General features: G+C 41.6%; 1 protein-coding gene across 1 annotated transcript in view; it reads left to right on the top strand.

Annotated features, from left to right (window-relative positions):
- Nucleotides 1-6,203: 6,203 nt before the first annotated feature.
- LOC123999806 (transcriptional regulator ATRX-like) overlaps nt 6,204-27,122 on the top strand; it is a 43,304-nt gene continuing 22,385 nt past the window's right edge. The window contains 12 exon segments of the mRNA XM_046305829.1: nt 6,204-6,409; nt 6,898-7,007; nt 7,106-7,161; nt 7,267-7,310; nt 7,435-7,562; nt 7,699-7,815; nt 7,900-8,009; nt 8,166-8,233; nt 8,352-10,189; nt 10,329-10,553; nt 16,071-16,155; nt 16,324-16,429. Coding sequence (XP_046161785.1) covers nt 6,390-6,409; nt 6,898-7,007; nt 7,106-7,161; nt 7,267-7,310; nt 7,435-7,562; nt 7,699-7,815; nt 7,900-8,009; nt 8,166-8,233; nt 8,352-10,189; nt 10,329-10,553; nt 16,071-16,155; nt 16,324-16,429 — 2,907 coding nt within the window. The 5' untranslated portion in view covers nt 6,204-6,389.

Below are 27,122 nucleotides of genomic sequence, written 5' to 3'. Positions count from 1 at the left end.
ATCCGTTACAATGACATTACACTCATTACTGTAAACCTTTACGGGTACAACACCAAACATGAGAATGATGAGTTGCTTGAATTTATAGAGAAACATATACTTCATTGGTTATCTAAATATCTGAATTCGTTATTATTGATAGACGGGGACTTTAACATTACTATAGATAATTCAACTAATAGATGGCCCCTAGGTAGGCCAACTTTTATTGAAAAGTTTGATTTTACTGATGTATGGAGTAACAAAACAGGTTCTAGACAATCCAGGATAGATTTTTGGCTTATATCCAAATGTATTGATAGTGAGTGTGTTAGTACAAATATTTGTACTACTCCCCTCACATACCATATGTTATGCAGGTGAATGAGGATCCAAAAGCGACTTGGCGAAAACAGAGTCTTTAATCCAGTTAAAGGAAATAGCAATACTCCTAGACAAATCGGAGCGGTAAATAAAGCATAAAAAACAATTCCACTCGTAATCACGAGAACTGACTGGAGACTCGATAATAAACTGCAGGTTGCCTCGGGAAGGCACTTGACCGTAGCAGACTCAGACACCTGCTCACCACGCAGCATCTGAGGGAAATACGACACGACAGGGCGATACAAAGACACAGCACGGTGAACAATATACAAGGATCCGACAGGACTGAAACGGAAAACAAGGGGAGAAATAGGGACTCTAATCAGAGGAAAAGATAGGGAACAGGTGTGGGAAGACTAAATGATTGATTAGGGGAATAGGAACAGCTGGGAGCAGGAATGGAAGATAGAGAGAAGAGAGAGAGGAAGGGAGAGAGAAAAAGGGGAACGAACCTAAAAAGACCAGCAGGGGGAAAACGAACAGAAGGAAAAGCAAAATGACAAGACAATATAAGACAAAACATGACACCATAGGGCCATTTTCATCAATATCAAAATATTTACCCCTGATACTAACCTTGGTAGAGCATCCTACTGGAAACTAAATAGGTTGTTATTAAATAACGATATAGTTCAGTTTGAGGTTAAAGATCTGCTTTCACACTTTTGGGAAAGGGCTTGTGAAGAAACATCTTATTGCAAAAACTGGGAGCTCTTTAAATTTGAAGTGTCCAAATACCTTAGAAAATATGGTAGTAATCTTGCTAAGACCAGAAGAGCTGAGGAGGAAAAGGTGATCATTAAGATAACTTCCCTTTCTCTGAAGTCCCCAGTCGGGCTCTCGGGGGGAGGAGAAGATGGAACTGATTGAGTTACAAAATAAACTGGATAATATATATAGATTAAAAGCAGAAAGAGATATGAATTAGATCTAGGAAAAAATTGATTGAGGTGGGGGAACACAATTACTCCTATTTCTTTAGACTTGAGAAATTTCACTCTACAAATAACACTATCCATAAGTTAAACATTGATGGTGTTATTACAGATGACCAAAAATGAATCGCTATATATTGTAGCAATTTTTACAGAAAATTGTATAGCTCTACATACTGTCAGGAATCCACAGATATATTTTTTGACTCACTGAATAATGTTCACTCTCAGTGATATAGAATCTAAACAGTGTGATGAATCCATCAAAGTTGAAGAGATTATAGAATCTATCAAACATCTAAAGAAAAATAAATCACCAGGTGTTGATGGAATTACATCAGGATTTTACAAATTATTTTCTGAACAAGTAGCTCCCTTCCTATTTTAAGTATTTTTTTAGAGAGTATGAAAAACAATGTTCTCCCTCCTAAGTCACTCTGGATAAGAGCGTCTGCTAAATGACTTAAATGTAAATGTAAATGTACAATGAGTCAGGGGTTAATAACACTGATACCTAAGCCTAAAAAATAAGTGCTGCTCATCGATAACTGGCATCCAATTTGTCTTCTTGATAATGACTATAAAATATTAGCCTTACTACTTGCAAAAATAATTAAAGAAGTCCTGGATGCAATCATTGATGAAACACAGTCTGGCTTCATGAGGAACAGACATATTTCTAACAATGTCAGACTTGTATTAGACATACTTGACTACTCAGACCTAATAACCGAGGATAGCTTCATATTATTTTTAGCTTTCTATAAAGCATTTTACACAGTAGAGTATCAGTTCCTCTTCCACTCCCTTGAGAGACTTGGCTTTGGGGATTTTTTTCTGTAAGGCTATTAAGACTTTCTACAAATGGTAACAGCTCTATCAAATTGAAATATGGCACCTCACCTACCTGTTTTTATTAATCACCCAACTTCTTGCAAAGTTTTTAAATAATAGTCCTGCACAAGGTATTTCCATAGCTGGTAAAGAAATTATTATATGCCAGCTGGCTGACGATACTAGACTTTTTCTGAAAGACGCTAACCAAATTCCCATATCAATTAATGTGATACAATCCTTTTCCAAAGCTTCTGGTCTAATAAATGTGAACTCATAGCTGTCAAAGATTGTGTGACACCTTCATATTATGGTATTCCAGTAAAAGACGAACTTACATATTTAGGCATAACCATTACAAAGGATCAGAAGTCTAGAGGCTTACTAAATGTTAACCCTCTTATTAAACCCCCCCAGAAGTATCTAAATCAATGGCTACAGAGGGACTTATCTTTAAAGGAAGAGTCCTAATAACCAAGGCTGAAGATATCGCTAGACTAACATATGGCTTTATATCATGACGGTAAAATAAGCAAGGAGATAGACCAGATGCTTTTCAACTTTCTATTGATGAACTGTACCCATTACATTAGGAAAACTGCTGTATTGAACACGTATGAGAATGGTGGGCTGAATTTTCTGGACTTTACTACCTTAAATAATACTTTTAAGATCAATTGGATAAAACAATTCCTAAGAAGACCCACTTCTATGTGGAATTTTTGGTGGCCTTTTGAAATTATAATATTGACAAAGTTCCAGTGAAACTTTCTTCTTTTCATCGGCAGGTTTTCTTGTCATGGTCCTTAATTTATAAGCATAATTTTTCTCCACAGATATTAAACATGGAATAATCGGGATATATTGTATAAAAATACTTCTTTGTTTTTGGAATATTGGTTCCGAAAGAATATCCTATTTGTGAGCCAACTGGTAAATGCAGAGGGTCTTTTACTTAGTTATAAGGAATTCTTATCACTTTACACTTTACACCAAGATTTTGCAATTGTTTTAGATGCCATTCCCTCAGGTGTTGCTGCATTATTCAGGAACGTGTCAAGACCTGACCCTCAGAGCCTACTTTCCATTGACCCTGTTGACTCATCAGTAGGAAAGATTTGTTTCTCTTTTGGTCCATTTAACAACCTTGTTTCAGTCTATACCTTATGTAATAATAATAATATAATAATAATAATATAATAATAATATAATAATATATGCAACCTTTTAACCAAAGTTTCAGTGTGCAGGATGTTGTATCTATACCTGCTCTATGAGCTCAGAAGGACCATTATGCCATGCCTTATTAGAATTGATTTATTGATAATATCTGTTGGGGAAAAAGTTTGGATGTTGCCACACACATACCTACTTGTTAACAAAATTAAGGAAGATTCCATTGAAATTATTCATAAATATTATCCTGCCAACCAGTGATATTGTACCCCCTAGCCCAATTGTCCTTTGTATATTATTTATATATACTTGTGTTCCCACATGTACTTCCTGTATTGATTTGTTGTTAATAAAACATTTTTTTATAATAAAACATTTAAACACTTCTTCTCTCGCCCTGCAAGTGTATACTCGTCAGACGTCATGGCCAGGTCACAGTTGTAAAAATGAGAACTTGTTCTCAACCAGCCTATCTGGTTAAATAAAGGTGAAATAAAAAAATGAAACGTCATCAGAAGTGTTTGGACTGCTGCCTCATACTAACTGCACTATTTCTGATGTACATTGAGTATATAGTATGCTTATAGGTCAAATCAAATCAAATTTTATTTGTCACATACACATGGTTAGCAGATGTTAATACGAGTGTAGCGAAATGCTTGTGCTTCTAATTCCGACAATGCAGTAATAACCAACAAGTAATCTAGCTAACAATTCCAATACTACTACCATATAGACACAAGTGTAAGGGGATAAAGAATATGTACATAAAGATATATGAATGAGTGATGGTACAGAGCGGCATAGGCAAGATACAGTAGATGGTATTGAGTGCAGTATATACATATGAGATGAGTAAGTAAACAAAGTGGCATAGTTAAAGTGGCTAGTGATACATGTATTACATAAAGATGCAGTAGATGATAGAGTACAGTATATACGTATACATATGAGATGAATAATGTAGGTTATGTAAACATTATATTAGGTAGCATTGTTTAAAGTGGCTAGTGATATATTTTACATCATTTCCCATCAATTCCCATTATTAAAGTGGCTGGAGTTGAGTCAGTGTGTTGGCAGCAGCCACTCAATGTTAGTGGTGGCTGTTTAACAGTCTGATGGCCTTGAGATAGAAGCTGTTTTTCAGTCTCTCGGTCCCAGCTTTGATGCACCTGTACTGACCTCGCCTTCTGGATGATAGCGGGGTGAACAGGCAGTGGCTCGGGTGGTTGTCATAGTATGGATATAGTTAGTATGCCAAAAGTTCCCGGATGTCGTACTAAATTCGCCAAAATACGAAGTATACAAGCAGTGGACGTATTTCCATGCTTTTAGGTCCCATAATGCCCTTCTTCAGAAAATGGGTGTGGCTTCACAACGTTTTCAGATGTGAAGAAAATGGCGGCAAATATACAGGCGAAGTTCAACGACAGTGGATACTAATGAATTGCTTTAACTAACTATGACAAAAGTTAAGAAAATGTTGAGCAATGTAATAAAGTAATGACTTTTCAAATAAGTTATGATGACTGACAATTTGTTAGCTACAATATTCTTACGAACTGCATAGCATTACAGCAGTATGTTATGATATGTTAGCTAGTTACCTAACGTTATTTGGCTAATACATCAAACTTGCCAGGTTAGTATATTAACTAACTACCCAACGTTAATTGACTTGATTATTCACATTCTTAGCTAAGTGCTATAGTCGTGCGTTCTCAATGGGCATTGTTGATTCTGGCTATTTACTCCGATGCCAGAGCACATATCTGATGAATGTAGGAATGCTCAACACTGTTGAATGAGGCCGTTATCAGTGAACGTTGGCAAAAAAAAGCTTAATTAAATTGTTGCCAACAGCACAGTTACAGTCACCAACGCTCTGGGTGAAATGAAAACAGCCTAACCATCTCTGCTAGGGTGAGTAAAAGAGTGAAGTGTTCTCTCATTTGTGTCTGGAAGTAGCTAGCCAACGTTAGCCAGTTAGCTTGGGTGCTTGACTGCCATGGAACACTCGGTTCAACCCTATTCCAAATCAAATCAAATCAAATTTTATTTGTCACATACACATGGTTAGCAGATGTTAATGCGAGTGTAAAATGCAGTTCCGACAATGCAGTGATAACCAAGTAATCTAACTAACAATTCCAAAACTACTGTCTTATACACAGTGTAAGGGGATAAGGAACATGTACATAAGGATATATGAATGAGTGATGGTACAGAGCAGCATACAGTAGATGGTATCGAGTACAGTATATACATATGAGATGAGTGTGTAGACAAAGTAAACAAAGTGGCATAGTTAAAGTGGCTAGTGATACATGTGTTACATAAGGATGCAGTCGATGTTGTAGAGTACAGTATATACATATGCATATGAGATGAATAATGTAGGGTAAGTAACATTATATAAGGTAGCATTGTTTAAAGTGGCTAGTGATATATTTACATCATTCCCATCAATTCCCATTGATGGCCAGTGTCCAGTGTGGGCTCTGAATGTACAAACGGACAATCTGACAATGCTCTGTATTTACGAACGCCCAAACGCACTCCAGATTGAATTTACGAAACACCCGGAATCATAAAATGTCTAGCTAGTAATTTGTTACACTAACAAGCTAGCAAGATGTTGCATAGCAACATAATCAACTTCCGGTAGACAGGCGAAACTGTAGTAGGCTCAATTGAAATGCTACGTTTCGTTTACAGTATACTAAAATGAACTAATAGTAGGTAGTATACAGTTTGAGTATTCGAACACAGCTACAGTCTTTATACCGAGATACAGTACGCCCAAATATATATTTTTTATAACTAGCTCATTGTTCTTTCTGTGGTAGGCCTACAGACTGGAACGCGCCCATTTTCAAGTCTGCGCAGTCGCAATGACGAAGGCATCGGAGAAACAGCGCCATTTTTGCTTAGCTAGCGCCTCTGTCGGTGTGTGGCATTGTGTTAGAAATCTGAGTAGAAATTACTTGCAATAATGAGGGTAATTGTGAAATTTTGGGGGGAATAAGCCCATATAGTGCCCCGTTTGCATAAGGTGCATTTGACCAGCTCAAGATGTCCTCAGAGATGCTCAGGTAACGTTAATATAGCAAAGGTTGTCTGAGCAAGCTAATCGGGCAAGCAATAGCTAACTAGCTAGTTTATTTGCTGCAGATAGTCCTAAAGTAGCTAGTTAGTCAGTTCTCACATTGAAGCTGCTAGTCCTACTTGTAAGATTTACATTAAATTAGTACGTGCATCAAGATGGCCACATATCTGTACCCAAAGTTATGCCTTTTGTTTGATATTTAAGTATGATAACTACTAGCGAATATTAGCTAGCTAACGTTAGCTAACTAAATTGTTTTGTCAATGATCTGGAATGCATTACTAGCCAAGTATTGAATCATGATAATAACTGTGCCTGAAGGAAATGGACCGATGCGCTCAAGGACAGATATGTCCACATCATAGCCATATCTTATCCACACACTTTTTGGTTAGGCATTTGAACGGGGGGGGTTGAAAGAAACTCGCATGATTGAGGACATATTTACTGGTCATTCTATTCGTTATTTTTTAGCGTTCCTGCTGGCACGAGCAAGCTCGATGTGTTGGTGACCAAACTGCACGAATTCTTGGCTCATGCTCCAGAGGATGATGAGGACAGACTGGTGACAGAAAGTCCTGTTGGTGAGAACTTTAATAAGTGAAACTTTAACTCAGGCATGGTGGTGTTTGTTGTAATATTAGTAGTAACTCACAATTGCCTACTGATTTTTAATTCACAGGTATGACAAACAAGGACTGTGTGGAGCCACACTCAACAGACCGAACCCCTCTTGAGGTATTATCATGAGAAGTATCCGTTTATGCGGTTATAGACCAAAGAGTATTCAGTGTTGATGCAGATCTAGAAGATATATTTGTAAAATGTTCTTGTTGAATACAGACCTCAACAGACACCTTGAAGCAGTCTGGATGTGGTTCCAGGAGGTGGGCTTCCTTCTGATATTTTGACAAATTTGATAGTTCATGTACATTGTTTATGGATGGGAAAACATAAAAACACAGTATTTGATGTATGTGCATACTCTAATGGATGTCACTTGTATTACAGAAAACCTTCAGTTGTGATTAAACACAGTGGACTGGATGAATCTGGTGCTTCAAATGAAAGTGATGATGATGATGATGGCTTGATCATCAATTCAAACGGTTATCCTGATGTAACAAGATTACCTAAAGGTTAGTTTTTTTTACTACTGCTTGCAATTAAACTGTACAGAGATATTTACACTGAAAATGAATAATGTAATAATGCATTTATGAACTGAAAATGCTTTGGTCTTCATTCATGGGTTTTTACATGTCTTATGCACAGGCACTGTACTGGTGAGGCCTGAGCCAGTGGAAAATGTCAGAGATGACTTCAGAGGTCCCGAATTCCGTTGCGGAAAATCTGGCAATCTGAAGAGAGCTTTTTCTAGGAGACGTGGAGGTGAGCTTTCGTTAATAAATGGGAAAATAGATGCTTTACCTTAAAATAGTGTGCCGCAGAATGACGATTGATGTGTGTTTGTAGGTGGTGAACACTTGGAGATTGTTAGCTGTACAGCCTGTGGCCAGCAAGTTAACCACTTCCAGAGGGACTCCTTCTATCAGCATCCAGTACTCAAAGTACTTATTTGCAAGGTGAGAGGATCCTGGGTCTGTCAAAGAATGGGTCAATGAAATAAATGAGCTTAATATCACATTGGTTATAATGGGCATTCTCCAACAATGTTGTTGAGCTCATCTACAGTTTTAGGGGCTCCATTCCTAATTTTCTTGTCTTATTATTTTTCTCAGTCTTGTTTCAAGTATTACTCAAGTGATGATATCAGCAAGGATTGTGATGGCATGGATGAACAGTGCAGGTATGATGGAGTGGTTCTCTTATACAACAAGATGCTCCAAGCAAATCCTGAGATGTTAATAAACATACAGGTTGTTACGCTAATCATTACTTTAATCTATAATATTTGCTTTTTACAGATGGTGTGCAGAGGGGGGAAACCTGATCTGCTGCGACTTTTGCCCCAATGCCTTCTGTAAGAAATGCATTTTGCGGAACCTGGGGCGAAAAGAGTTGTCTGGCATCCTGGATGAGGAGAGTAAGTGGTACTGCTACGTATGTAGCCCAGAGCCTCTTCTGGACCTGGTTGTCGCTTGTGACAACGTCCTTGACAACTTGGGGCATTTGTGGCCAGACCACCGCAAGAGGGGCAGGGGCGAGGGAAAATCTGGACATTATGACTCCCATCCAAGGCATTCTCAAAACATTCCCGTGGGTCATTGGAACCATAGTGGCATGGATGGTCACGTTGTGTTCAACTACAACACCCTTCAAATTCCAGAGGAGATGGCCAAAAAGGCTAAAAACCTGGTGGACTCTACAAACACTGTAAACACAACTTTTGTGAAGTTCATTCAAGGTGGCATGCAGCAGAAACAGACAACCGAGTTAAAACTACAATACCTGAAGACTTTCCAGTCAGTACTGAAGGGTCTGAAGAAGTCTCAGACGGCTCTGGAGGAAGCCCTTTTGGAGGAGTTCAGAGAGATGGGTTTGCCAAATGGTGGCGAAAACCCCACGTTTGATGATACTGATGTACCTCAACAAGAACAAGAGGATTGTGTGGAAATTGACATTTCTGATAAGAATGGCCTTCATTACTTAAAGAAAATTGCAGCTGAACATTTGGAAGAGAATGATTCAGACTCAAATGGCTTTATGGATGATGGAAGGCCTTCGTCCTCAATTGAAATGAAAGGTGTCCTTGGCACAGAGATAATTCCCAGACGAGGTAGAGGCAGGCCGCGGAAAAACTCAAAGCCTGGAGAAGATGCTTGCAACGTGACAAAACAACTGGTGGTGCAAATTTCACCTGCCCCTGTTGAACAAGAGCCACTCTCTGGCCCCGCAGAGTTGGAGGTGGAAGTGGAGTTGGAGGCAGAGGAGGAAGAGGAAGAGAGAAAAGAAAAAGTGGAGGAACGGGAGGGAGACTGTGAATCTATTGAACTTGTAACAGAGGGGGAGTATGAATCTGCTGAGGGAAGCGAATCTCTGGAACTGGAAGAGGAACCAGACAATAGACGCTCACCTCGGGTAAAGACCACACCCTTGCGCAGGCCAGGTGAGGGCAAGACCCAGCCGACCCCCTCGGGTGCAGACAGTGAGAGTGACTCGGACCCTGACACCAGCCCCAATGCTGAAGTGCCTCAAGGAGCTGACGAGGGAGGGCGTGGGAGAGGAACTGATGACTCTGACTCCGATGAGGTCCCAGCTGTCCTCCAGCGGGCCGCCATGACGCGTAGTTCAGACGAAGCCGAGAGTGACGATGGAGACCATCGGAGTGTGACCAAGAAATGCCTCTTCGGCCTGAAGAAGAACACGCCCCTCTCTCCAGAAAGAGTTGTCCGCAAACGCAAGGTGCCAGACCGTTCCTCTGACTCTGATTCCTCCAGTGACGATCCGGACCTGCAGAAGGAGATCAAGACTATGACCAGGCCCAGGGGGAGGCCTCGGAAGGTTAAGAGAGAGGATGAACCTACCCCCAGCAAGGATAGTCCTCAACATAGGCCTAGGGGCAGACCTCGGAAGGTCAAGAAAGAGGATGAATCTACATCCAGCAAGGAGGATAATACCCAGGCAGCCAAGCCTCAAAGCACACCTCAATCCGAGCATAGAATGAAGCAGACGCCATCCTCTTCCAGTCAAGAAGAGGGGGACCTGGACTCTGAGTCTAGCGATGTCAGTGGTGACCAGAAGATCAAGCCTATCACTGAGGAGGTGGCCTTACTGGGGGCAGCAGCTTTCCACCAGTCGTCCGGTGAGCTGGTCTCTCACTTTCTCTGTACTTTTTAGACAATGCACTGCATTCATGAGCTGTATTGTAACCATTTTCAGCTTGCAGTGTAGATTTCCTGTGGCAAATGTTGAACTAAACTAAAAAAAAATGTACTCTGTAGGCGATGAAGAGCAGCCCCAGTCTGGGCCTTCTTGGGCAGCAGAAGATGATGACGATCCAGAAAATAGGTATGGTTCAGAACGAACGGACATAGCGTTTGTAACACACCCTAGGCGCAGGAGAAAGGCCATGCCACGGAACCCTAAGTTGAGTGCTAATAATGGGGACTCCTCTGTTGTCAAGACCCTGTCCCAATCGAACCAGTCTCGTCCAACTCGCAGCTGCAGTAAACCAGCAGCTATCCCATATAATTTCTAGTGTTAAGTTCAGAGGTACATGTCAAGTGCAGGGAGAAACCCCTCATACCTCGCTTAGGCTGTGTTATAAATGATAGGCCACTTATGCCACTCTGTTTTCGTTGATGACCTATTCTTTAATTCATTTTTGTCTTTAATTTGAAGTTAAATGTGACGTGTCTATTAGCAGAATGTGGCATCAGTTGAGTCCATGTCTCTGTGCATACCAAGGCGATTAAGAGGGGAAAATGCTGTTTAATGCATCAGTTTGCACAAAAGCATTATACACTTATTAAAACAGATTAAACAAATCATTTTTATCTCATAGTTTCTCATTGGTTAACAATTCTGTAAGTCCGTGGTGTCAAACTAATTTCCCCCCCGGGGCCGCATTCAGTCTTAAATGAGGTCCAGAAGGCCGCACAGAATATTTTTGGTATTTCCTTGCTGTCAAAATGTGCTATTTTTGTCCTATCCGTCGTTTTTGGAATTTGCGATGGTCCTTGACTGTCTAGCTTTAATTTCTGGGATTTATTAATGAACTGGACTCAGTCAAGAAACTATGAATGTTGTTTGATTTATCATTTTTCCAGTTTCAATTTGGTTTGAGTCAGTTTAAGGTATATTGCACGCCCTCCTAGCCCGCGTACCGTATGTTTAACCCCCCTGCTGTAAGTCATCCTTATTTCTTCCACATACAGTATTCTTTTAATTTTTTACAAAAATAAATAACTGTATACTGAATATTTAAACTTATTTTAAGCCATGTTAAGGATTTGATTGTATTATTTGTAAATAATGTATAATTTTATTTGCTCCAAATATGTTAAGTTGCACTCATTTGAATCTGGATTCGGTTTTTGATCTATAGTCTGATGGTAGTACAAGTTACATGCATTAAAACAAGCCAGCAAGGTGATGTTTTTGTAGAATTTCTGTTTTTCGCAAAGCATATCCTAAAATGGTTAACTAATAAACCACACCAGTGTACACAATACAAACCTGAAAATGCCCTTAGACTTCACTTACAGATCTGGATATCATTATACTAGATGGGGTGAATTATGTTCCTCTAACGGGGAATTAGTCATCATGGAATTTGATGTTATTTCTGAAGTGACTGGGATTTAGATCCCAGACCCTGATGATATTATACATGCGGTCCTTCTGTAGCTCAGTTGGTAGAGCATGGCGCTTGTAACGCCAGGGTAGTGGGTTCGATCCCCGGGACCACCCATACGTAGAATGTATGCACACATGACTGTAAGTCGCTTTGGATAAAAGCGTCTGCTAAATGGCATATATTATTATATTATGCCCTAATGGTCAACTCATGATCAGGCATTCTTTAGGGTGGCAGTATTGTACATGACTGCACCCTTGTACAGTGGTGTCAAAGTAACTAAAGTAAAAATACTTAAGTTATTTTCTTGTGTATCTGTACTATTTATGTTTGAACTTTTTTACTTTTACTCCACAACATTCCTAAAGAAAATAGGTTATTTTTAATCCCATTTTCTTGGTACATTTCAAATGCTCAGGCAGGACAGCAAAATAGTTAAATTCACGCACCTATCAATATAACGGGTTGTCATCCTTACTGCCTCTGATCTGGCGAACTCACTAAAGACACAAATACCTCGTTTTATAAATTATTTCTGAGTGTTGCAGTGTGCCCCTGGCTGTCCGTGAATAAAATAGTTTGCATAATATACGGAATTTGATGTATAGCTTCTACATTTACTCAAGTACTACAATTAAGTGTTTTTTCCCACCGCTACTGTCAATTTTAAACCACTTTAACTCAAGTACTGTTTTACTGGGTTACTTTACTTGAGTAATTTTCTGTTATGGCATCTTTACTTTTTACTCCAGTATGACAATTTAGTACTTCTTCCACCACTGCCCTTGTGGCTGCTGGATTTAGCTAATTTCTGTAAGTCATTGTAAAATCATAGAAGTTTCTGCTAGTATTTGGTAATTCTGTTGGTATATGGTTACCATATGGAGATTTCTTTCTTTGATATATTGATAACATTCATGTGCAATATGCCAGTGGTGAGGTGATGTGGCTGTTTTACGTGCTGATTTTCTCACACTCATACTAATATGATGGGTTGATGATCCCATTCTCTCTGAACAGACTGGCAATACAATCTATTCTGCTTGATTCCATTTTAAAATGGGTGATTTATCGCTTCTGACAGGTTGAGTGCTTAGCAGAGAAGGAGGATTTATGATGCTAAACAGCAGTATACCAAATACATTTACATTTAAGTCATTTAGCAGACGCTCTTATCCAGAGCGACTTACAAATTGGTGCATTCACCTTACACTGATTATTAGGCCTACTGTAATGTATTTTGGAGCCTTTTCTTTCTTTCTTTCTTACCACAGGCACCAAGCTGAATTTCTTGTATGCTTTGTTTATTGTACTTGATCCATAATCATATTTTCAGTATTTTCATGTCTGTTTTGCATGCAAGGCCACATTTATTGGCCATTTAGCTACATTTAAAATTATTTAAAGTTTAAATGCAATTGCATTTCACTTTGGAGGAGCTCGATGCCCTAAGCAACAGCTCTGAAAGCTGGTCCTGTGGAGTGGTTGTAGTGCATTTTATTCAACCACAACTTTGTGACCTCTTGAGGTCAGCCTTACAACATTGCTGTGAGACGAGTATGTAGTGAAGTGTCTGTTTTTCTTCCACTTTTCTCTTCCCAGTTTAAACACTTGAGGTAAGGCCCAGGCCGAGGCTGTTGCCGGCCGCTGCTGTTTGTTACTGCCTCATATGGGGCCCTCATCATGTACACGTACTTCTCGCTGAGGCTTCATCAGAGGCTTCGTTCAACTATTACTATCTGCCAAAAGGATTCTTTCTGCAAAACATTCATGTCTAAATGGATACGTACATGTATTTCAGAGTATCGAACTTGGAAAATGCCCTACAAAACCATTTTGATCCTGTTTTTTTTTTACCCTTTACAAACTTTCTTTCGTACCAACTAAAAAAACAGTGGTTAGAAAACGTATTTTCAAATTGAATTAATCATTTATGTTGTCTTTAGCTCTGAGGTGCTGTAGTGTTAGCCTTGTAGAGGCCTGTTACTTGTAGAGCATGCATTAAACAAGGATATGTTCTTACTTTTGTAATTGAATGAACTCTGTAAGAGAAACTATTCGTTGTAATAAATTAATACCCTTTATGATGTCTCGTATGTCTTCCTTATTCTACATAGGACTGGGTTTGTTCATCTTGTTCTGAGTGATAAGTCTTAGATATTTGTTATGGAGGGTTTGTTTACAAGGTCATTAAGTCACCTGACTTTTGACTCCTCAATGTGTTGCGTTAAGACAATTGTGAAATCGTCCTTGACAGTGTTTTAGCTCTATTTGCTCACAGCATACATGATATATGCAAAAGTATGTCTACACCCCTTAAAAATTGTCGATTAGGCTATTTTAGCCACACCCGTTGCTGACAGGTGTATTAAATTTAGCACACAGCCATGCAATATCCATAGACAAAAAACATGTCAGAATGGCCTTACGGAAGAGATCAGTGACTTTCAATGTGACACTGTCATAGGGTGACACTTTTCCAAAAAGTCCATTCGTAAAATTTCTGCCCTGCTAGAGCGGCCCAGGTCAACTGTAAGTGCTGTTATTGTGACGTGGAAATGGAAGCAACGTCAGCACAATAACTGTTCGTCAGGAGTTTCATGAAATGGGTTTCTGGTTGAGCAGACTCACACCAGCCTAAGATCATGCGCAATGCAACGTGTCGGCTGGACTGGTGTAAAGCTCACCGCCATTGGAATCTGGAAGAGCGTTCTCTGAAGTGATGAATCACGCTTCACCATCTGGCAGTCCGAATTACGAATCTGGGTTTGGCGGATGCCAGGTGAACGCTACCTTCCCGAATGCATAGTGCCAACTGTAAAGTTCAGTAGTGGAGGAATGATGGTCTGGGTATGTTTTTCATCATTCTGGCTAGACCCCTTAGTTCCAGTGAAGATAAATCTTAGCGTTAAAGCATACAATGACATTCTAGACGATTCTGACTTTGTGGCAGCAGTTTGGGGAAGGCCCTTTCCTTTTTCAGCATGACAATGCCCCATGGCACAAAGCGAGGTCAATACAGAATTGGTTTGTCAAAATTGTTGTGGAAGAACTTGACTGGCCTGGACAGCCCTGACCTCGACCCCATTGAACACCTTTGGGATGAATTGGAATGCCAACTGCGAGCCAGGCCTAATCGCCCAAACTCACTAATGCTCTTGGCTGAATGGAAGCAAGTCCCTGCAGCAATATTCCAACATCTAGTGGACAGCCTTCCCAGAAGAGTGGAGGCTGTTATGACAGCAAAGGGGGACCAACTCCATATTAATGCCCATGATTTTGGAATAAAATGTTTGATGAGCAGGTGTCCCCATACTCTTTGTCATCTAGTGTATTCACATCAGTAAAGAAAACATTAAACTACTTAATGCAATGGCCTTTCCCCTCTCATAGTCACTTAGACTATACTGTTGGCTGTTTGCAGGCGGGGGACTGCAAAATGATACTAGAATAGCTAACATTACCTTGTTATTTTCATTAATTCTAGAATAAATGTATCTCCTGGTAACATTAAGTTTAAGGTGAAATCCTGCATCTTGTTTGCTAATTCCTATATAAAGACAAGTTCCTTTAGAGAATAAACCTATTAAGCATTGCTTGATGGATTTGATGTGATGATCACTAAAATGATCCCCCGGTCCCTTTCCCTCTCTCCCTTGCTTCTGAATGAATCGCTAAGAAAATGCTCTTGGCCCAAATCAAAGCCAACTACTCATCGGGGGACGATTTCTCTTCAAACGTGGAGTCATCACATGATGAGTCTGACAGGGAAGAGAAGGAGCAAGAAGATGGGAAAGATGAAAGCTCTGGTGAGAATGGTGAGTGATCCCTCTATACCACCGCTACAATTTCAAGTGTATTTTTAGATGCAGCAATAAGCTCAATTTAGTGTTCCTTTGAATAAGGCAATTTTTTAGACATTAGGCTGAAGTACTTATCTGACATCACCTGTTGCTTAGTAACTGAACATTTTAAAGTAGGCCCATTATTGTTGTGATGATCTAAGCCATCACCCTGTGTTACTGTGTGTTAGTGTACAGGTTGCATTGACATTCACTATAGGAATATGATGTCCTCCTGACTATATACCATGTTGTTTCTACTGCAGGGGAGACCTCCAGTTTGACTTCTGAGTCCAGTAAAACAGGTCACAGACATCGTCTGCTACGCCACAAGCTCAGCGTTGACAATGGAAATCCAAGTGATTAGAAAACCGCTGATGAAAATGGGATTGAGCAGAAAGTCAGGAAGTCTAGAAGAACCAACGGTTTGCATGGGATGGGTTCTGTGGTACGACTATGATTGTATACCATCAGTGCCCTAGTGGTGGAGTGGCTCTGTTACCCAGAGTAAACTCATTCTCTGCTTTCTTCCATTGCCTCAGGTGAGAAATTGGATAGCCAGAGTAGTGATAATGATAGCCAATCACCGCAGGAAGAGTCTGGTATGAGTGAAGAGCTGAGCCAATCGTAGAACGAGGGCAATGAACAGATGCTCAAAAGGTAAGACTCCTTATTGGTCAGCGCTGCTAACCAGGAAGGAAACCTAATTTTCTTTCATGACATGTGCATATCTTTCATTACATGTGCATCACATGTGCATTAGTGAAATAACTTTCTGCTCTTTTGTCTCCTTAGCTCTACATCATCTACCTCTAGAGTCGAGAGGGAATCAGTCCGTAGTTATCTACAGAAGAAGCAGCAACCCTCATATATTGTGCTGTCTGACTCCAGTGTCCATAAGGTAACCAATCACTTGTTGTCGCATCCCCGGCTGAATGAATGGTCAACTCTCAAACTGCTGGTTCATGAAAGTTTAATGCGATACCATTTCCATAAACACCATAAGAGCTGATGGAGAAACAAACCAAAAATGCTCTTACAATATGAACAATACAGTGCCCAAACAATACACTTTTACACAACTTTTACACAACTTTACATTGGCATGCTTCGTACATCAAATGCATCAATATGCATTTCTACCCAAATAGTTGATTACGTGCTAATAGCTTGTTAATGTGGTGCAAGATTAACTAATATTAGCCAGCACCAACAGTGGAGCTAGGCTACAGCTAATAATGTTATATTCCTAGCAGACTTCAGAAAATCAATTACAATACAGATATCCGTAAAGAATTAGAAAGATTTCTGTAACAAGACCAATATTGAAAGACAGTAAATACCTTGTTCTCTTTCCAGCTAGGTGCTAAGTTAAACTTTGTTTCTAGGACACGTGTACAAAAAAAGTAATTTTCCTTTTTCTCTCACGCCCATTTCTCATGTACCCTTTGTGTGTAAAATAGGCAAAAAAGCATGCTGTCAAAATGTTTATTTAAAAAAATGTATTTCGGGATCGGAGTCCCGTCCACGGGACAGTTGAGCTAATGTGATTAGCATGAGGTTGTAAGTAACTAGAACATTTCCAAGGACATGGACATATCTGATACTGGTAGAAAGCTTAAATTATTCTTCATTTAACTGCACTGTCCAATTTACATTGTGGTCTGACACTTGTTTTTAGGGTTTCATTTACACTCCCACCAAACCAGGAGTGATTTGGAGCAATTTACATGGTAAACACAAAGCACAAATTATTTCTGTACTTTAAATGACTTATGACCATAAATAGGGTATCATAAAGGTATGGAATCATAGTACAAACCATTCAAAAGTATGAGATTATGGTTAGATACCAGTCTCCAGCAACAAGACCAGGTTCTGAACTGGGCGTTATAACACTGGCAGCTTGGTGAGATGCTTGTCTGTCTTGTCTAACACCCGATCACCAACACATATTTTTACTTTTTACTAGTCCATCTTTATCAACAGTAGTCTCTGAAACTCTACCCAAACGCCACTCATTCCTAAGCAGATCATTGTCTATCATCATCATATCACACCGATTCGCAGGTTTCTCTCCTGGGTGTGCCAGCACTGCCTGATGGCGATGTTGGCTAGATACTCTTTTCGCCAGCGACTCCAAGACTGTTCTGCTAGATAATGAACATGCCGCCACCTTTTCCGAGCGTATATGTCCTCCCTCATGAACATGCCTGGAGGAGGTAGAGCTGTGGTAGATTTCATAGTAAGTAGATGATAGGGGTGAGTGGCTCAAGACTGTTTGGATCATTGAGAATGTCAACTGTGAGTGGGTGATTGTTTACAATTGCTATTGCTTCCTAGAAAAAGGTTCGTAGAGAAGAATCATCAAGTCTACCAGACGAGAGTGTGGAGCTAAGGACATCTCTCACTGTCCTGATATGTCACTCCCAGACGCTGCCCACGTTACTTGAATGGGGGAGCATTCATGCTGAAGTCACACTGTTTCTCAGCGAGAAACACAGTCAGCCTGTCCATGGCAACTTCCTTGAGTGCTTCCTTCAGTTCATTTTTGGCTCCCACTAAGTTGCTTCCTTGGTCACATTTAATCTGAGAACTGCACCACATATGGCTTTGAAGCAGCGCAGACCATTAATGAAGGCATCTGTTGACATGTCATCCAACATTTCAATATGAACGGCACGAGAGCAAAAACGGGTGAAGAGAAGACCATAACTTTTGTGCACTCTTCGTCCTTGCTGAATGATAAATGGGCCAAAACAATCCATACCGCAGTATGTAAAGGGAGGTGATGAGTCCATGTGCTCTGGAGGGAGATCAGCCATATTTTGCTCTTCTGTGGGTCTCCTGAGTTTTCTAAGTCACACTTTGGCGAAGATGAGGTGCTACGGCCCGGCCCGATTAATACCTGGGATCCATTAGTTATTTGACCTGATCTCATTAATGGTGTGAGGCCTTTTACCCTGGTGTTTCACCTTTTCCATGGTAGTGAGCAATTATCATTTTTGTGATGTCGTGTTCCTTGGGAATGATTACAGGGTGTTTGACTGAGTTAGGAAGAGATGAGACAAACTTCTTGCCACCCTGAGCACAGAAATTTTGTCTAGGAAGGCATTGAGGCAGTACAACTCATTTTGGAGTGGCAGCTGAGTCTCTTTACTTAGTAACTAAAGCTCATCTTCATTACAGTGCATCCGGAAAGTACTCAGACCCCATGACTTTTTCTTCATTCCAGCCTTATTTAAAAATGTATTAAATATTTTTTTTCCTCATCAATCTACACACAATACCCCATAATTACAAAGCAAATATAGATTTTTAGCAAATGTATTATAAAAAATACAAAAATTATATCAAATTTACATAATTATACAGAACCTTTACTCAGTACACCGTTGAATCACCTTTGGTAGGGATTACAGCCTTGAGTCTTCTGCATTTGGGGAGTTTCTCCCATTCCTCTCAGCAAATCCTCAAGCTCTGTCAGGTTGGATGGGGAGCGTTGCAGCACAGCTATTTTCAGGTCTCTCCAGAGATATTCGACCGGGTTCAAGTCCAGGCTCAGGCTGGGCCACCATTTGTCTTGATGATAGCTTTGCACACTCTTGGCATTCTTTCAACCAGCTTCATGAGGTAGTCAACTGGAATGTATTTCAATTAACAGGTGTGCCTTGTTAAAAGTTCATTTGCAGAATTTCTTTCATTCTTAATACATTTAAGTCAATCAGTAAGTGTTTTGACAAGGTAGGGGTGGTATAAAAAAGATAACTTCAAGAACTTTGAGAGTTTCTTTGAGAGTTTCTTCAAGTGCTGTTGCAAAAACCATCAAGCGCTATGATGAAACTGGTTCTCATGAGAAATGTTGAGAACCGCCACAGGAAAGGAAGCCCCAGAGTTACCTCTGCTGCAGAGGACAAGTTCATTAGAGTTACCAGCCTCAGAAATTGCAGCCCAAATAAATGCTTCACAGAGTTATTTCACCTTTATTTAACCAGGTAGGCTAGTTGAGAAGAAATTCTCATTTACAACTGCGACCTGGCCAAGATAAAGCAAAGCAGTGTTACACAAACAACAACACAGAGTTACAGATGGAATAAACAAACAAGCAGTCAATAACACAATAGAAAAAGTATATATACAGTGTTTGCAAATGAGGTAAGATAAGGAAGGTAAGGCAATAAATAACCCATAATGGCAAAATAATTACAATTTAGCAATTAAACAATGGAGTGATAGATGTGCAGAAGATGAATGTGCAAGTAGAGATACTGGGGTGCAAAGGAGCAATAAATAAATAAATAACAGTATGGGGATGAGATAGTTGAATGGGCTATTTACAGATGGGCTATGTGCAGGTGCAGCGATCTGTGAGCTGCTCTGACAGCTGGTGCTTAAAGTTAGTGAGGGAGATATGAGTCTCAAGCTTTAGTGATTTTTGCAATTCGTTCCAGTCATTGGCCACAGAGAACTGTAAGGAAAGGCGGCCAAAGGAGGAATTGGCTTTGGGGGTGACCAGTGAAATATACCTGCTGGAGAGCGTGCTACAGGTGGGTGCAGCTATGGTGACCAGTCAGCTGAGATAAGGCTGGGCTTTAGCAAAGACTTATACCTAGCAAATACTTATAGAGGGAGCCAATGGGTTTGGCGAAGAATATGAAGCGAGGGCCAGCCAACGAGAGCATACAGGTCGCAGTGGTGGGTAGTATATGGGGCTTTGGTGACAAAATGGATGGCACTGTGATAGACTGCATCCAATTTGCTTAGTAGAGTGTTGGAGGCTATTTTGTAAATGACTTCGCCGAAGTCAAGGATCGTTAGGATAGTCAGTTTTACAAGGGTATGTTTGGCAGCAAGGGTGAATGTGACGACCCTCCCACTCTGTCTGCCGTATTCTGTCTTTGTTCTTGTTTCCTTATTAGGATGCCGGTGGGCGGAGTTGAGAGGGTCGTCAGCTACATGGGAAACACCTGGGCCAGGTGTCTCCCAGGATAAATAGACCTCTTCAACATTCATGGAGGAGACTCTCTCCATGCAGACACCTGTTGTAGATTGTGGTGTGGTTCTTGGTGGCCTTTTGTTTGTGTGCTTTGGCACCTTTCAACACCCTGCATTATCACATTCATGCATGCAAAACACTCAGTTACACTACGGACTACTGATTACACACACCATTGGATATTTTCCTTAGTTGCTTTAGTTAATAAATATATCTTTTGTTACTCCTTATCTCCACGTTGTCTCCCTTTGTTACGGGCTTTGAGCCGGTTCGTGACAAGTGGGGGCTCATCCAGGATCTTTGAACTATTGGTTTGGGAGACCGTGGAGGTACGTGTTTGGTTTGAATATGGTGTTTGAGTGTGATCGGCCCAGTATTGGTTGCCTTTGTTGTTTGGTTTGTGTGCTGCGTTGGAGAGAGTATAATGGTTAGTTTCTAGGCCTTGCCTAGCCTGGAAACTCTTGTTCTACTTTCTGTTGGGAAGTCAGTCTGAGGAGGTGAGTAAATCGGCTGTGTACCTCGGTAGGAGATTTGTGTAGGGTAGTGGAACTTGCTACCCGGAGCTATAGCCTTTTTCCCCTGATAGGTTTAGCGACGTGTTTCATTTTTTGGAATATGTTGGGCATGGTTAATGTTTGTTATTTTTGTGTGGTGTCTGTGGACTGAGCAGTTGTCTCGGGGCACATCCGTGGCTTGGTGGAATTTGCCAGCATGCTGGGGAGTTCTATTTCCTTGCCAGCGGGCTACAGTGCGTAAATTCCCACCGCAAATCTGCACGAAGACTAGGGTTGAGTTATTGTAGGTTTTGGGGAAGCTCCATATCTCATCTCTCTTCTGTGGTGCTCAGGGTGATTGTCAATTCTCGGGTTGTGTTCTGGTGTGCTCAGCAGAAGGGAAGAGCGAGAATTTTTTTTTGTGTGATTATGGCGTCTTATGTAGATAAGTTCATTCGCTCTCCATCAGAGGAATTGTTAGATTTAGGTACTAAAGAACAGCTGTTGAAGGTCGCGGAACACTACAAGGTTGAGATTAGTGATAAACGTCTAAAGAATTCTATTAGGTTGATATTGAAAGCCAATCTGATGGAGAGTGGTATTCTTGAAGTTACCACCGGGCCAGCCTCTGCTGAGGATTTGTTGTCTCCCATAACGTTACAATGGCCATTCCATCGGTTAGTCCTAGTAGCCTTCTTTTTGAACAGCAGAAAGAACTGCTTTTGTTACAGCTAGAGCATGATCGTGAGAAGCTAGAGCATGATCGGCAGCATGATCGTGAGAAGCTAGAGCATGATCGTGTGAAATATGAAAAGGAATTGGCATTTAAACAATATATGGAGCGTGCTAAAATCAAGTTGCAACAAGAACGTATAGAGTTGGTTAGGGAAGGAAAGATCTCAGGGGAGAGTTTGTTTTGGGAAGGTGACCCAGATTTACCTAGGGGTAGTTCCGCTTTTGGTCGTGCCCCAGAGACATTTGATATTGTTGGGAACTTGCGGTTATTGCCTCGGTTTAATGAAAGGGACCCCGAGACATTCTTTTCGTTGTTTGAGCGGGTTGCTAACGCTAGGAGTTGGCCTGATTCTGACCGCACTTTAATGTTGCAGTGTGTGCTGACTGGTAAAGCGCAGGAAGCATATTCAGCTCTTAGTGTACACGACAGTGCCAGTTATGATAAAGTTAAAACAGCTGTGTTACAGATTTATGAATTGGTCCCTGAGGCTTACCGCCAACGATTTAGAACTTTAAAAAGGGACGATAACCAGACTCATGTTGAGTTTGCGCGACAGTTATCTTTACAGTTTAATCGCTGGTGTTCTGCCTCTGCAGTTGTGACTTTCCAAGGGCTGTGTGATCTGATTATGTTAGAGCAATTTAAGGACACAATTCCTGATCGTATTGCCACTTATATTAATGAACAGAAAGTAAAGAATGTTGCTGAAGCTGCGGTTTTGGCGGACGAGTATGTGTTGACTCACAAAAGTGTCTTTGCAAAACCCCGTATTCGGAAAGAGTGGGGGCGTTCGGATAGATTTGGGCTTCGCTCACCGAGATACTTTGATTCTCGGGCAGAGTTCTATTCAACTAGGGTTGAACCTGACTCCCATGGTAAGGCTGACTTTGGGCAGGAGTGTCACTACTGTCAAGGTTCAGGTCATTGGAAAACGAATGTCCACTTCTCAGGTCAAAGGGTGCTTACGCTAAATCTAAGCCTGCTGCGTTAGCTGCACCTGTTCCACATCAGTTCATTCTTGACTCATTTCCTCAGGCCCAGGAGAATGTGAAAGTCCATATTGATCCAGACTATTTACCTTTCATTACAGAAGGTTTTGTGTCTATGTTAGGAAGTAAAGACCTAGTGCCAGTGAAGATCCTGAGAGACACAGGTGCCTCTGAATCATTTGTGTTGGAGTCTGTGTTACCCTTTTCTGCTGAGACTGATTCGGGAATAGTGTTCTAATTAGGGGAATAGGTTTGAACACTCTGTCAGTTCCATTGCATAAACTGATGTTGGATTGTGGGCTGGTGAAGGGTGAAGTTGTTGTGGGGGTGCGTCCTTCGTTGCCTATTGAGGGTATCGACGTTATCCTTGGGAATAACTTAGCAGGTGAGCGTGTATGGCCAGTTGTGTTTCCATCTCTAGTGGTTTCCACTAAGCCGTCATTTGTTGGGATTCCTGATGAGAGTGTACAGAGTTTCCCAGAGGTGTTCTCTGCGTGTGCAGTGACACGTTCTATGAGCCGTGGCGAACTAGTCACTGCGCCGACTAATGATAATAATACAAAGTATGTCACTGTTTTCCCTGTTATCCCGTTATCTGTAACCCGCTCAGATCTAATCAATGCTCAACGGGATGACCCCACGTTGGAAGAGTTGCGTGATCAAATTGTGCCTATAGAACAGTTGGGAGATGTCGCCCATGGCTATTTTCTCCAAGAGGATGTCCTGATGAGAAAGTGGGTGTCTCATGATAGTGTTTTTCTGGGGAGGCAATTAGTCAGGTTGTTGTACCAGTTAAGCTTCGTGAGTTGGTGTTGGAAACTTCTCACAGTGACGTTGCTGGACATATGGGGGTGAGGAAAACCTACAATCGCATATTAAGACATTTCTTTTGGCCTAGATTAAAGAGGGATGTTTCTGATTTTATCAAAACTTGTCACACCTGTCAATTAACTGGTAAGCCTAATCAAGCTATTAAACCAGTACCATTGTTTCCTATTCCTGTACTCAGCCAACCTTTTGAGTATCTGATTATTGACTGTGTGGGTCCTCTGCCTCGTTCTAAAAGGGTAGCAGTTACCTGTTCACTGTGATGTGTCAGACCACTAGGTTTCCTGCTGCCTATCCTCTCCGATCTATCACGACTAAATCGGTGTTAAAAGCTTTGACTCAGTTTCTCTCATTGTTTGGAATCCCTAAGGTCATTCAGAGTGATCAAGGATCTAATTTTACCTCTAATCTGTTTGGTCAGGTTCTTCAACAGCTCCATATTAAACACAATGTGTCTAGCGCCTATCACGCGCAAAGTCAAGGAGCACTGGAACGTTTCCATCAAACACTTAAGTCTTTGTTGAGAGCTTATTGTACTGAGATGGATAAGGATTGGGAGGAGGGGTTGCCTTGGTTACTGTTAGCCGCTAGGGAAGTTTCACAGGAGAGCACAGGTTTCAGTCCAAATGACCTTGTGTTTGGACATAGGGTGCGTGGACTTTTATCTGTTCTCCAGGATGACTGGAAGTCTCCCGAGCCTCCTCAGTCCCTGTGTTCGTATGTGTGTGATTTCCGGCGACGGCTGTATGCCGCTGGTGAAATGGCTAAAGAGAAGTTATCATCTTCACAGGATAGGATGAAGGGCATATTTGATCGCCGAACTGAGCCTCGTCACTTTAGTCCAGGTGACCAGGTTCTTGCTCTGCTGCCAATTGTTGGTTCTCCTTTTCAAGCCAAGTTTCAAGGTCCATATACAGTGGTGCGCCAGTACACTGAGCAAAATTATCTAGTTGCCACTCCAGAACGGAGGAAAGCACACCAGCTGTGCCATGTAAATCTGTTAAAACCCTATTATGCACGTTCCTCTGAGACTGAACAGTGGGATTCTACAGAGGACGGTAAACCTGTTCTTTTGGCTGATACCGTTGTTTCCTTGGGTTCTTGTCGTGCTAGATCTGTGCATGAGGAGGAAGATGTTCCTGGTCCTGACGATTGTATATTGCAGGGTAGATTGAAAAATTCAGAAACACTGGATATTTTAGACAGTCTTCTCACTCACCTACCTGTTGATGAGCGGAAAGAGATGGTTGGTCTGATTCAGAGATTTCCAGGTTTATTTTCTGATACACCTACACGTACAAACTTAATAGAACATGATATTGACATTGGAGGTGCTGACCCCATTCGTCAGCGGTTCTATAGAGTTTCTTCAGAGAAACTACGTTGTCTGGATGCTGAGGTCAAGTACATGCTGGAGAGTAAGATAGCAGAGCCTTCTTTCTCCAGTTGGGCTTCTCCCTGTATCTTGGTCAGTAAACCGGATGGAACAAACCGTTTTTGTACGGACTACCGTAAGGTAAACAGTGTCACAAAGCCAGATTCATTTCCTCTTCCTCGGATGGAGGACTGTGTTGATCAAGTCGGTGCAGCTAAGTTTGTGAGCAAATTTGACCTGTTAAAAGGCTATTGGCAGGTGCCACTGACGAGTAGGGCACGTGAAATCTCTGCCTTTATTACACCCTTTGGTCTGTACTCGTATTCAGTTATGAGTTTCGGTCTGCGCAATGCACCTGCCACTTTTCAGCGACTTATGAACAGGGTTGTCGCCGGTCTGACCGGGTGCGCTGTTTATTTGGACGATGTAGTGATCTATGCAGATACTTGGGAAGAACATCTGTCCCGTATTCAAGCCTTGTTTGAACGTCTGGCTGCAGGTCGCCTCACAATCAATCTGGCAAAATGTGAGTTTGCTCAGGCGACCGTTACATACCTTGGAAAAGTGGTTGGGCAGGGTGAAGTGCGTCCTGTTCGGGCTAAAGTGGTGGCTATTGATGCTTTTCCACCACCAACTACTAAAAAGGAACTGATGCGTTTCTTGGGCATGATTGGTTATTACCGTAGTTTTTGTAATAACTTCTCTACTGTGGTCGCTCCCTTGACAGATATGCTGAAAGCTAAGGCTGTTTACGTTTGGTCTACTCGTTGTCAACACGCTTTTGAAGATTCAAAGAGGTTGCTTACCTCAACTCCAGTGCTGGCTGCTCCTCGCATGGATTTGTCATTTACCTTGCAGGTGGATGCTAGTCATGTGGGGGCAGGTGCAGTTTTGCTGCAAGCAGATGTGTCTGGGATTGAGAAGCCTGTTAGTTTCTTTTCTAAAAAGTTTAACGATTATCAGTTGAACTATTCGGTTATTGAAAAGGAAGCGCTAGCACTCATTTGGGCGCTACAACACTTCGAAGTGTATGTCGGGTCGGGGGTAGTACCTATTGTGGTCTACACCGACCATAACCCCTCACTTTTTTGAGGTCCATGATGTGTCCAAACCAGAGGATAATGCGATGGTGTTTATTTTTACAATCATTCCATCTAGATGTGAGGCACATCCGGGGACTGAAAACGTGATTGCTGATGCGCTCTCTCGTGCGCCCTGTTCCTAATGTTTACGTGACTGACCATTGTTTCGTATTGTCATGTTCTCTCTGTCCTGTCTGCTCCCTCCTGGTCTTGTTTTCTTTCCTCTTAAATGTTGCTTCCTGTGCGAAGGTTGCTGAGGTCTGGGGAGGAGGTTGGCTGGGGCAAATTGTAAGTGTGAACACGTAAACCCTCATCAATTTGGGGCACAGAGGCCTGTGTCAATTTGGGACGCAGAGGCCTGTGTCAATTTGGGACGCAGAGGCCTGTGTCAATTTGGGACGCAGAGGCCTGTGTCAATTTGGGACGCAGAGGCCTGTGTCAATTTGGGACGCAGAGGCCTGTGTCAATTTGGGACGCAGAGGCCTGTGTCAATTTGGGACGCAGAGGCCTGTGTCAATTTGGGACGCAGAGGCCTGTGTCAATTTGGGACGCAGAGGCCTGTGTCAATTTGGGACGCAGAGGCCTGTGTCAATTTGGGACGCAGAGGCCTGTGTCAATTTGGGGCGCGGGAGGCTGGTATGTTGTTCCAGGGTCCTTGTTGGTCCCCGGTTTTATGGGGGGAATGTGACGACCCTCCCACTCTGTCTGCCGTATTCTGTCTTTGTTCTTGTTTCCTTATTAGGATGCCGGTGGGCGGAGTTGAGAGGGTCGTCAGCTACATGGGAAACACCTGGGCCAGGTGTCTCCCAGGATAAATAGACCTCTTCAACATTCATGGAGGAGACTCTCTCCATGCAGACACCTGTTGTAGATTGTGGTGTGGTTCTTGGTGGCCTTTTGTTTGTGTGCTTTGGCACCTTTCAACACCCTGCATTATCACATTCATGCATGCAAAACACTCAGTTACACTACGGACTACTGATTACACACACCATTGGATATTTTCCTTAGTTGCTTTAGTTAATAAATATATCTTTTGTTACTCCTTATCTCCACGTTGTCTCCCTTTGTTACGGGCTTTGAGCCGGTTCGTG

This window comes from Oncorhynchus gorbuscha, linkage group LG16 (genome assembly GCF_021184085.1).
Source record: "Oncorhynchus gorbuscha isolate QuinsamMale2020 ecotype Even-year linkage group LG16, OgorEven_v1.0, whole genome shotgun sequence".
Classification (NCBI taxonomy): domain Eukaryota; kingdom Metazoa; phylum Chordata; class Actinopteri; order Salmoniformes; family Salmonidae; genus Oncorhynchus; species Oncorhynchus gorbuscha.
The sequence above is the reverse complement of the archived record's forward strand: the minus strand, read 5'-3'. Positions and strand labels throughout refer to the sequence as shown.